This window comes from Taeniopygia guttata, chromosome 5 (genome assembly GCF_048771995.1).
Source record: "Taeniopygia guttata chromosome 5, bTaeGut7.mat, whole genome shotgun sequence".
NCBI classification, from domain to species: Eukaryota; Metazoa; Chordata; class Aves; order Passeriformes; family Estrildidae; genus Taeniopygia; species Taeniopygia guttata.
The window spans coordinates 29,255,195-29,268,020 of record NC_133030.1 but is presented as its reverse complement, the minus strand read 5'-3'; the positions used below and the strand labels follow the sequence as shown (position 1 = coordinate 29,268,020).

At 35.0% G+C, this 12,826-nt stretch overlaps 1 protein-coding gene across 4 annotated transcripts in view; it reads left to right on the top strand.

Annotated features, from left to right (window-relative positions):
* Positions 1–12,826, top strand: part of TTBK2 (tau tubulin kinase 2) — a 76,710-nt gene that overhangs the window by 11,670 nt on the left and 52,214 nt on the right. For 3 of the 4 annotated variants that reach the window (XM_072930025.1, XM_030275492.4, XM_030275493.4), the window contains one exon: positions 10,543–10,702. The exons of the other annotated variant lie outside the window; for it this stretch is intronic. In XM_072930025.1, coding sequence (XP_072786126.1) covers positions 10,634–10,702 — 69 coding nt within the window. In that variant the 5' untranslated portion in view covers positions 10,543–10,633. The remainder of the gene's footprint in view (positions 1–10,542; positions 10,703–12,826) is intronic. 4 annotated transcript variants of the gene reach the window in all.

The window sequence follows — 12,826 nt, the reverse complement described above, 5'->3', positions numbered from 1 at the left end:
ACACTGAGACAGCACTAAACCCAGCACAAAGTGGAAGGGAGAACGTGTAAAATAGAAGTTGAAGCGATAGAACAAATGGTATTTAGAGTTCCTGAGTGTTTATAATATTTTCTTTTCAAGATAATTTCACATAAGTGCCAGAAAAGAAGAGTTTACTTGAGTTAAATTGTTTTGCTTTATGATGCCATTCCCACAACAGCTAGCTAGTCAACAGTTTAAGGGTGGTAGTATCTTTCAGATAACTGAGAGAAAATTATGCACAATATTTTGAGTTGCATCTCATCAGTTCAAATAATTTGAATTTATGTTGTTACAGGGAGCATAATTTCTCTGTCCTCTCTCCATCTTCGCAAACATAATGTATAAATGTAAAATTCTGGAGTAAAGATCTGTATATTCAATAGTAGTCATATGTGGATGCCTAAGGAAAGTACAAAATCACAGATAATATAAATTAGACTTCCCTCCAGTTCTTTTCCGTTTTTTTAGTAAGGAACAAATATACTTAATATTTGTTTTCAGTAACACAGAGTACTTTTTTCATATTGTTGGTGTTTGTTTACTTGAACCATTATAAACTTTAGTATTCACAGTATCCTTTCAAAAGAAGTTGCAGAGATTAGTTTGCTCTGACTCTGGCTCCTGCTGACTTATTTTGATTTTTTTTTTGTCCCTTTATTAAATAACATCATAAATAGCTGATTCCTAGCCAAACTCTCTATGTTCCTAATAATTTTGTAGACCTCTGTCAAGTATCCCTCTCTACTTCCCATCATCCCTTGAAAAAGAATTGTAAGTCATTACTTCATGTGGAATCTAGTCTGTATCCCTGATTTCCCTGATTATCTTATTATCTTGCTTTTTTTTTTTTTTTTTTTTTTTTTTTTTTTTTTTTTTTGAGATGGGAAGGGCTAGAATTGGACGCAATACTCAAGATATTACTTAGTCAAGATATTAGTTATAGTCAAGATATTAGATGAACCATGGATATATACATGATCTTCATATTGTCATCTGCTTTGTCTGAATTCCTAAGATTAAACTGTTTTTGACTGCTATTTAGCAGTCAAATGCTATTTAGCATTTGGTTCTTCTCTAACTGAATATTTACTTACAATATTTCTTATTTCTTATATCATAATAACAAGATCTTATTCTTGATTTCTAATAGTTTCTCATGTGCTTAATGAACAGTTAGGATATTATGTATTTAATAATAACAGTTAATTTTTTTTTTTCTGATAAACATAATTTTATATGTACACACACAGAACCTCATTTCCCTTTTTATCTCCTGGTCATACAGTACCATGAAGTCACCCAGCAGTTCATCTCAATTTTCCGTTTAACAGTTTGAGACTTTCAAGATCATCTTGATCCAACCTGTGCCATGGTTGCCAGATTGTTCAAGGCCCTATCCAGTCTGTCTCCTTCTTTTGAGGAAGCGCTGTGTTTAACTACCCAAGGAATCCATTCCAAATTTGAAAGCAGAACTGTTAATGATCCAGATGGAAGATGATGAGTCAGGTTTTCTATATGTGGACACTTTGTGCAAAAATATTTTTTAATGGAACCTGAGTGAAAATATTGATCTTAATAAATGATAACTCATCAGCCTAAAAAGCATAGCTCCCTGTGCTGTACTGTATATTTACAGATGATCTAGACAAGATGCAAATACTCAAATTACATAGTCTGGTGATACAAGAGTATTAAAATTAGCAGATATGAAGACAGAAGAACTGGAGAAAGACCTTGCTACTCTGAGGTAATGGTGAATAAAAATTATCATAAAGCAGTTCACATAAGATAAATAATTTTAAAATATTCAGTGGTGAACTTCATTCTTTTGAATGTGGTCTTTCAGGTTCTGTGAAAATAACAGGCTAGTGCTTACTACCAATGTTGGTCTCCACATCTCAGAGGGGATGTAATAGAACTGGAAAAAGCACACAGGTGGTGATCAAAATCAGTGAAAGACCAAATAGATGAAGAGGTAAATGAGGAGGTATATGGTAGGGGTGTATTCCCCGTGTGGGACTGAAAGGTGAACAGGGAGCAACTATACACTACCTTCTTGTACAAGGGTTAATGAACCTCAACTGGGACTAGCAAAAGACAAACTGGAAACAAAAATGTGCTTCCCACAGCATGGAATTAGGCTACAATTTGCTCTACGAGTGTTATGGGTGGTAAATTTTTAATGGTTCAGAAAAGTTCTGATGAACTTCTGAACTCTGGAGACAGAAAAAGTCTTAAATACCATCCTTGGCACTCTTTGTTTTGTGTCCCAACTTGCTGTATCCCCAGAAAATATTCTGGCAAGGGTGATCATATACTTTCTGTGTCTTTGTATTTTTCCCTGGACATAGCTGCTGGCAATAGTCAGGGACAGAAGATTGGACTAGGTGCATCTTTGACCTGATGCAGCATGTCTCCTCTTCTTATTAGCTGTCTGTGCTATCTGCTTTTCTCCTGTCTAACCTAATTTTTTTTCTGCTGCAAATTAATTTGATATTTTTGGATTTGTCCCAACTTTAAATACCTTTGCCAAAGTTCCATTTTGTTCTGTAATACCTGCCTACCATTTCAAACCTTGAAGGACCTTGGATTAGGAGCTCAAGTTTCAGTCACTGTTGCTTGAAGCCACCTTCAACTGCAGCTATAAAACAAGTGCATACTCTGACCAGCCCACATTGTTGACTGGAGCTCCTGTACCTTTGTAGTTTCCAGCACCAATACTTTTTAGGGACAAAGTGGATAGGCAGTCTTAGATGAGATATACCTATCTCCTTTGTTGTTGTGTGTTGTACTTGTAGATTTGATATTGCCTGAGCCCATGTGATCATTGTGGAATATTCTGTGGACAAGAGAGACTTCCTGGCACTGTACAGAACCTCTCTCTACAGCCATGCCAAACTGAAGATAAAGTAGTAACTTGTGCTGCTCTGCTGGCAGTATATCATATGTTTATTCACCTGCCTTACTGCCACTTTCCTTCACCAGAGCCAGGCACCAAGCCATTTCCCACCTCTCCTGTCATTTGGCATAAGGACCCATTTATGTGGCTGTGTCCTACCCTCTGGTGCTAGGGATGTTGACAGAAGTGTTGAATTGGTCTTGGCAAGAGTGTCACTGTGGTTTTTCATCTTCTCTTTGTGCCTGACTTTTTTAACATTCTTGATCTGCTGCTGAAAAGTACAATGCTCCTTGAACAACTGAGGTGTTACTGCATAAATGTGATGGTACTGTAATGTGATGGTGTGTCTTTCCTCCTTAACTCTTTCAGGGATTGCTGTGTTGTGTGGCAGGATGGGTGAGGAGGCCTATCAGAATTTGGTAGATGTCCTGCACAATGTGGACTCCCTCATGTTCCATCTTCCTGTCAGTTAGGCTCTTTTGGAGTCATCCTGCTTTGCTGTAGTAGTTGCTGTCCTCATTTCACACATCAGCAAAAAGAAGAGCTTTATTTAAGAGCTGTATTTAAGGAGATGGCATACCTATCTAGTCACAGCTAGTGTCCTCTCTTTATCACAATACTGCAGCAGATTTAGTTACGTGCCCTGAAGATAAGGATGCTAAGAGATCAGACATTACAGACTGAAAAAAGATCTTTTCCTCTGTTCTTTTTCCTGTTCTGCTTAGCAAGCAGTCAGGCTTCACTCACCTTGTCTTTGTGATGTGCTTTTTACACTGATATATCAAGAGAATGCTAAGGTTTTGTTAGTGAGTCCAGGTCACTTCATGGCTGGTGCTGCAGGCTGAGCTCAATGCTGTGAGAGCAGTCATGTGGCTGCCAGCTGAGCTGCTTCTGTGCCACTGGCAGCTCTCTTGATCACTTGAGTGCTGTCAGTGCAGACAACATTTTGCTATTCACATGCTGTCTATCTGAACATCTTATCAAAGTTTCTCTGCCAATTTTCTTGTATTTTCCAAAAAAGTTAAGTGTTATTCCCATTTATAATTAGAGTTTGCCCTGAACTTTAGTTGTTTAGATTAAGCATTTAGCTGTGTATATTTCCTTGCATCATTCTCACACAGTTCTTAGCAGCAGCTCTTCTCCTCTGTAAATTTTTATGTATCTACTCTGAAAAGTTTCATAGGCTTTGGAAGAAGTTCTTCAGAGCAGTGTATTCCTTGCTGCCTTGTCTCTAGTTTTTTGTTGTATGCATGTGCTGGGCATTTATACTTTTCCTTTCTGAGAAAATGGATTTATGAAATAATAGATAGTACTAGTCAAAAGGTCAATACTTCGGAGCATTTTAAAAGTATAATGTATGTTATTCCTTGGAATATAAATGGTGAACTATTAATATGCTGAGTTTATCATAAGAGAATGACTTACTATTCCAACATTCCAAAAAACAGGAAGCAAAGGTTTTAATTTTGCTGATGAATCCAGACTATAATTAGTTTGATATTGTAATACTGTGCCACTGTTTTAAATATCTTAATTGTTTGACTTCAAGCTGTCTGTTCAAAACCACACTTCACTACCACTTTCCTACAATGAAAATTTTCCTAGGATCTTAAAAATTATTATTGTAAAACCTTGTATAATTAAGGTAATTGCAGAACTGACTTTCCATTTTCACGTTTCTTTGAAGAAGACTTGAGAAGTAAAACAAATTTTTATAGCGAAAATCCATGATTCTAGTTCTGTTTAGGTTTGTTGTCAGTACCACAACAGTCTTGGTGAATCTAAGACACAGAAATACAGCTTTTCTTTTTGAAACGAGTGACACTTTTAGGGTTTTAAAATTACTTTTTGAGTAATTAATAAGGTTTCACAATCCTCTTTTTGATTTGGAGCTCACTCAGAGATGTGGGAAATAATTGAGGATGAATTTCACTTCCCCCAAAGGTTAGGTTTCCACAATAGTATTAAAACCTCTGTACCTGAGGCTGAAGTTCAGCAACTGGTTTCAGCTGAAAGCAGCACAGTTGTCCAGCCTTTCCCTGTTCCCTACAGCTAATTTCTATTCTTTCTCCTTTTCTGACATAAGCCTTTGTGCTCTAGTGGGACTGATCAAATTAGGAAATTAACTCACACATCTGAAAAATACCATGGTAAAAATGTCATGGATTAAATAAAGTTTCTGATATATAACTCATTCTAATTCTCCCCTGACCATTTTTTTCTGGTTTTCTATAGGAAATAAATGACATTCTGTTTCTCTGATAGGTGTCACAACCATATAATCTCTCCCTGTCGTGTGCATGCAGATACTCTCCTTTCTTTATGGCAAGATGTAGAGCACCCTTTATTTCAGTTGGTCTGATCAAGAAATACTGAAGTTTACTTCAATGCAAATTCTTTAAAGTCCAATTTAATTTTCAAGTTGTAAATTCTGTTTTGGACTTGAGGAGAATTTTGTGTGCCTAAAACTTGCATGGTTTTGATACATGAATTATTTGGTTTAGTGAAAGATAATACATTCCTTTGATAAACTTTGCCTTACTTGGTTTTTATAGTATTTTGGTACTGAATTCTCTTGCAAACTGCAAATAGCGTGGTAGCTTGAAATACATATATTTTAAAAATAAAACTTGAAACTGAACATTATATTTTTAACTCTATTTTCCAACTGAGAAAATATCACCACCTTTGTAATAACAACTGCAGAAGTTGCCAGAAGGAAATGCAGACTCTTTGGCAATAGCACACAAGGCAGTTGGGAGCTTTTCACACCTGGAATCTGCAAATGGTGATGAGTATTTTTGGCACCCAAGCATTGAGAAAGAAAAACCTAAAATGACATCGGTTCTATGTTGGATTTTAAAAAAGATTTTCTTCACAACCAGTACAGTTGTAAATTTAAGTCAAGATTTTAAATTCAGTTTTCTCATTGTTGCAGTGAATGATGATTTTCATAACAGCAGCTTTTAATAAATGTATTTAGAAAATATTCAGGTTTAAGTGTAGGATGGCTTTCTAGTTTGGATGTTCAAATAGACGAATTTAAATAATTTCTATCCCTAGAATTTACAATTTGAACATGTTCCTAGCCTTTCTAAGACAGTGGACTTTACCATAAATGTGGTGAAATTAGGACCTTTGAACATTTCCCCCTCTGATTTTCTCTTTATGCTAGCCTTTTAAATGTTCCTGTTAAATATATTTTTAAGTTCTGCTTAAAAATAGAAAATACAGAAATGGAAACCATCCTAGGTAGATTCTAGTTAATTTACTAGTTCTTTGAACGAACTGTGGCAAGAAGGTAGAGCTCTTAGTATGCTCAGAGTTCCTAATAGCAAAAGGTTGATACTGTTCCATAGTGGAGGCAACAGGGCATGTATTCCTTTATATGGAACAGAAGTAATCTTCTGTGCTCCCTTGCTTTGTCCTGGAACTTAAAATACATCAATTTAGCCAAAATTGTCTGTGCTTTCTCAACCTTAGGTCTGAATTTAAACTCTATACAGGCTGGTAAGCAGAGGTTGCTTCACTTTAGGCTATCTCTAAGGGAATTATATACATGCACACAAATTACATTAAATGGTTGCTTTTTTTTCTGGAAATTTTGCACTGTGATTTTCAAATACCATATAATCTCTTAGTGTACTTGGATGGAGTAAACTCATCTTTTGCAGGGCTAATGTGTAGTTAAAATCAGTGAATATTAGCTCTAATAGTCAGTTACCTGTTCTTGTTTTATACTGCAATCAGTTTCCAGCAAAGGCTTATGTTATGGAGCAATCTATCCTCATTGTATTGTCCTAGGTACTCCATGACCTCTCACCTGGAAATAAATTTGACAGAGGGCTAATAGTCTTTCATTGTAGTTGTGTTATCTTGAAAAGTTCCTCTGAAGTGACAAACTGATCTGGTAAGAAAACTGATGAATACAGAATTTTATGAGATATATTGCAATTAGAATGGCTGTTACTTTTTAGGAGAATTGTAAAGAGGTGTTTGTTGTGCTGAAAATGGCCTTACTGCCACCTAAAAAATTGCACTACTAAAGGATTAATTTGCTGAATGAGTAAGGGAAAGCTTGCACCTTAACTGTGTCATTAATTATTCATCTGCTTCAGTAGAATACAGAACATGCTGGAGCTTTCTTAAATTGTTAACAGCATTGTAGCCTGTTAAAGACCTATGCTGAAACCAATGTGTTTCAGTAATACAAATGCAACTGTATTTACCTTTATGAGACATTAAGTCATCTGTGAAATTTGAAATGGGTCAAACAGTCTGAATTTAAATCCTTCCAAATTCAGAGACATTTCAGTTTCAGTCTTGACCTGAGAACCACCTCCAACGAATGCATAATTTATATCTGTCCGAAAGTCTTTTAAATGTAGTAATCTCTAGTAATGTCCTTTTCTTCTGTATAAATTTGGGGAAGGTGATTGTAACCTAAATGGCACCTACTAGAATATACATTTTCTGTTATTAGATAAGGAATATGAAGATATTTATCCACTGCAGTACATCAATAATTAACAGATTTGCAGATTATACAGTGTTAAGACCATTAGAGAATACATCAGAACAATGGAATTCGCCTAGATCAGATTGTGAATAAGGCCTTTAAAAACCTTACTCTTGGAGCAATGCCTGAGGGTAACGATGGAGGTATATAAGCATCTGATAGTGTTGTGGTTTAGCAAAAGTATAAAGCATTTTCGGACTTAAATTAGGGAAATAAGACTTCTATCACAAAGTAGTAATAAGAAAACCACTTTTCTCCTTATTAAGAATTGGTATGATAATTCAATGTGGATGTCTAACTCAATGTTGCTGTCCATACTTCAAGAAAAATGTGGAGTGAGGAGAAGGGTTTTGAAGGAGGGCCATATAAAAGACCCATGGCTGTGAAGGAAGGATTAGAGCTAAATGTATTAATTTATGGGAAGTTAAAAAAAACTATGTTTAGATGTTTAAATGAAGTGAAATTACTGGAAATGGAATTTGCTTACCAAAACTGTAAACAAGGTGTGTGGTAAAAAGTTTAAATTAAATGTATTAAACCTTGAAACAAAGCAAGTTATGTTTATTGTGAGGAAAGAAACATACTAGAATATATTAGCAGTGAAGAACGTTTGGAGTCTCACATATTAGTGTGTGCTAATTCACTGAAAGTGTTTGAAGTTATGCAGTAGCCTGATCAAATAAGGGTTTGGACCAATTTCAAGCCTTCTGGCCTTGAAATTTGTCACTGAATCCTTCTGCTTTACTTGAAGTCTTGAAAAAATGAGGATTCTTCAATTTGACTTCAGCATGTTTGTAATGCTTGCAGTTGATTATTAAGCTTCAGGAGGAGCTTAGCACCTTGTATTCACGAGAGAACTTTTTCCTCCCATGCATGACTGTTCAGTGGGTCCTGGTGCTTTATTGCTTTCAATACCTGGTTTTGATGATATAGAATAGATGTGGTTGCTTTGTAATGATCTAGGATTTAACAAGGAATTAGTGTATTAGAATAGGATTGAGGAATTGTGTACAAATGAAGATTTTGTTACCCTGGCCATGCAGATATGACATACAGTAATAGAATTCTATAACAATTCTTAAAATACAGGGTGTTCCTTTGAATGTATGTGTTGGACCTTTGCATTCTGGGCCAGTTGCTGATGTTCTGTTAGTCTGCTCAAGAATCCACAGATTAATAGCTCTCAGAAATACTTGTCAGAGTTGCGACTATAAATTGTAAATTAAATGTCTTTAAAATGAAAAAGTTAAGTGTCAAATCAGGAATCAAGTCAAGGCTGATAGCAGAATTTACAAAAAACTCCGAAATGTCATATCTTTGATTTAGTAAAGATACCTTTTCCTACAGGTAATGAATTTTGCTCATGTTTGAAAGCTTCAGCAAAAATCTTACTTGTGATTTTAGATTTTGCTCTGGTGAGATGTTGTGCTGAAAATGGCCTTACTGTCGTTTCACCATTACTTGTTTTAAGCAAATATCAGGAAGAAATAAACCCTCTTGAAGTTCCAATCTAGAAGTGAACAATTTATTTGTCAAGACCAACCCATGCTTTGATGGCAGGTGGTGGACTGTGTTATGATAATTCTGCTAGAAAAGACAGTGTGTGTGGTCCGTGGTTAGTAATGTTAAGGGGTTCACAAAAATGGCTCTAGTTCTTTTTAGAATTTTTACTATCACTGGTAGAATTTGAATTGATTAAATTGCAGGATGGATGTTGTTACTCACAATACACAATCTTAATTTGGTTTCTCTTCATTAATTTGAATTAAACCAATTTAGGCTATGTATTCTGAATGAACACTCCTTTACAGGCATGTAATCCACTCTCACTGGGTGTAAATTTAGATCCTCAACTAATCCAAATTAATGTTTCTCCAGAGGGGTCTGTTTTATCTGGAGTTGGTTCAACTGTCATAATGTCCAATTGGAGCAAAAAGGTGTAAATATAATATGAAAAAGAAATATCAAAGAACATGGAAACAACCTACAGTTACTGTTGTATTAAACAGATGTTTGTCTTAAAAAGCCAGGTTTTTCAAGCAGCGGAGTGTTTACTAAAAAAGCATAATTTAGTCCCAGTAGTAAGACTGGCAGTTAGCCACGTGGTAGGCCATACTGCTGATTTAAATCAGAATGTTTTTACCAATTTTGCATATCATATGTGTGTTGATTCAGGGAGAGAAGCATTGTTCACTTGCAGTTATGCTATTTTGAAAGCCATAGAAATAACCTAAAGCAAATATACTTTTCAAAGAGTATTGTCTTTGGATAAGAAGGCTTATACAAAGAGTTACATTTGTTTAATTACACCAGCGAACAATAAGAACAGTTTTCTAGAACAATAAGTTCTAGAAAAGCTCAAAGAATTGAAATAAGCTTTTAATTGGTTGTAGTAGTTGCTGATGGGAGCCGTTATGGATATGCTAATCTCCAAAGTACAATTTTTTATAATGCTATCTATAATCCAATTCAGCAATGATTGTTAAACCCAGAAAATTAAAAAAATAAACTGTCAAAATTACCAAAGACAGGATTTTTTTCTTACCAAAGACTGCTGTTTATACCCTGAGATAATTGTACTTCAGATGTATTTTATCAGAAATAATCGTAGCTATGTGAAACGCATTATAAAATGTGAAGTAGTGTGTATGCAGTGCAACTCAAATTTAAGTATCTATTTTTAACACAGTAATTTTTGGTTAATATTATTTTAATGTTATATAGAGCCATAAAATAATTAAACAATTATTTAATAAGTTATTAATTATATTATTTAAGTAATTATTAATTTAAATAGGAATTATTAAAATTAAGTTTAAATATAATTATACCTTGCAGCAATTTGAAACTGCTTGTGGAATATATCTCTGAAAATGTTTAAGTTCATTAGTTCTATATTGAGATTGGTATTGGAGATTTGTGAGAGAGCAAATTGGAAAATTAAGGAAGGCTATCCTTGAATCTTTCTCTGTACTGGAAACTGACTGAAAATATTAGTCACTGTGAGGTACAAAACCTAGTTAAGGTGCTGAGTGAGAAAGACAACTTGTGCTGTATTTCTTTGTTATTCTGTTAATCACTGAGTTTTGCTCTGTTTCTGCAGTGACAGGTTAAATGGAAGCCATTCCTGGGATCTGGATGGTTTCTACTGACACAGACTTAGCATAGCAGCTCCATCACCTCAGGAGGTTGCAATGAGTGGAGGAGGGGATCAGCCTGATATCCTCAGTGTGGGAATATTGGTCAAAGAAAGATGGAAGGTGGTGAGTATGCCTTCCTGCAATTCTGTATCTTCTTTGAAACATGTTTTTGGAAAAAAGTGGTTTGTGCTTTGAAATTAATTTAAAAGTTCTTGTGAGATGTATTTTGATTAATACTTACATTAAATTGTGAATGAGCTTTAAAACTCCTTGTTTCTCTTACCCTACTTTAAAGAAAAGTTATGACAATTTAAAGTGGGTTATTTTGTTTTCCTGATAAGGACCTAGGAGAGTTATTAAATCCCAAGGTAGTGCCTAAACCATGCACAACTGGAAGAGTACTGTCAGTATATTGAACCCAATGAGCCAGTGATTGTATCAGTCCATTTTGGAGATCAGTCAGATGCCCTCCCCTGAAGCCAGTTAGGTTTGTGAGATATGTTACTCCTTATAGGAAGATCTTTCAAGGCCTCGCTGCTCTTCCTTTTGTTTGTTGGATTTTATGGCATAGATTTATTCTCAGGTGATTTGTATTCATTTGACTGTGAGCCAGCATTGGCTTTGCCATAAATAGCTCTGTTCTCTTTTGCTGTTCATATCCTTGATTTGCATCTTGAGGGAAATAATATCCAGTTGAAGCTATTTTTACTGGGAGAAACAGGCTGAGTTCTTATAGTTCCTTCTCCATACCTCTGATCACTTTGGTTTTTTTACTTAGAATAAAAAAAAAGGGAAAAAAAAGCCAGTTCACAATAGAACGTTTAGAGTATCTCTGTGTGTGTAGTAGGCTGTGAATGGTTTCTGAAGTGCTTACTTTATATTACTCATCTATTTCAAGTTTTTTAGAACTGTAAGACTGAATATAGAAGATACAAATTAATCATTAATTTGAAATTCATAAGAGAGAATGATTTCAACTGTCTTGCACCCTATCTTTCATTTAAACATGCAGGGAGCTGATACTAACTTTGTGTAGGAAATCTTTGTATTTACTTTTAGGTAAATAGAACCTAAATAGCAATATCTGGCGTATATGTATTTGTAAAATACCTTCTAATATTTAATCTCTATACAGCAGTGAAGTAAAACCAGAAAGCACAGTCTTGAATCAGATCAAATAATATAAAATGCAATTTTATATACAATAATATACAAAATACAGTAGGTTATAACATACTAATACATTGCTACCCACAAAACCACTTAATTGTCTGATGTGTAGCTATGTTTTCTTCAGGTTTATTTTCTTTCCTATGTAATAAAGACTGCTGATGATACAAGTGTATTCTGGAAAATTTTTTAAAGTAGGCTGAAGTTTGTTTCATGTAATTATATATTTTCACTTACATGTTTTCCAGATCAAGTATTACAGGTAGATGACTGCCAAGTATTTGCTGTCGGTAGCTCTTCAATTTCTTATCTTCTTTAGCAAACATTAAGGATTTCTTGATGGCATCTAAGGTGATAGACTTCCTGAATTCAGGATTTCATAGGATTATCTCCCAGCAGAAGAAACTGAAATGTGGTTTTTGGATTTTTTTTGCTGTTGAGGACCTTGTTCATTGCAGTTGTGAAAACCATATCTAAAATTTTTGGACATGAATGTTTTAAAAAACTATGTTCACTTAAATTTAATTTTAACTTAGACATTATTTAGGGTGATTATATTTTGAAAAGTAAGCATTAAAAAAACATTATAAAATATCTTCTCCCCAGCAACAACCACCTTCTCTAGTGGTGGCTGTTAGCATTTGCTTTTATCCTTTGTTGATGCCTTTCCTCATGCCTCTTTGTTGCCTTTGAAGCATTTATTACAATCCTGACTTGGAGAGACTTGCTTGTAATGATAATTGATTTAAGATATGTTTAAGAATGCCATTCAATATGTAGTGTAAGCAAAGGTACCAAAACTTGCTGGAAATTGTGTGCTTTAGCCTGGACGCATATAAAGACACAGAAGTCAAAGAGAGAATGGAGAGAAAGAGTTTGGGATGTGAGATGCTGAATGCAAAAAGAGAAGGCTGAAACTAATGTACAAAGTGGGAAATTGTAATGCAGGTGTAAACAAGGGCAATGTGGTCCTCATCAAGGTAAAAGATGTTGAGCAGATGTGACAGGAGGGTGACAGTGGTTGAGTGGTCACCACGTGTGTGAACTGGAAAGCAAAATGCAAGTGAACCCAAGGTG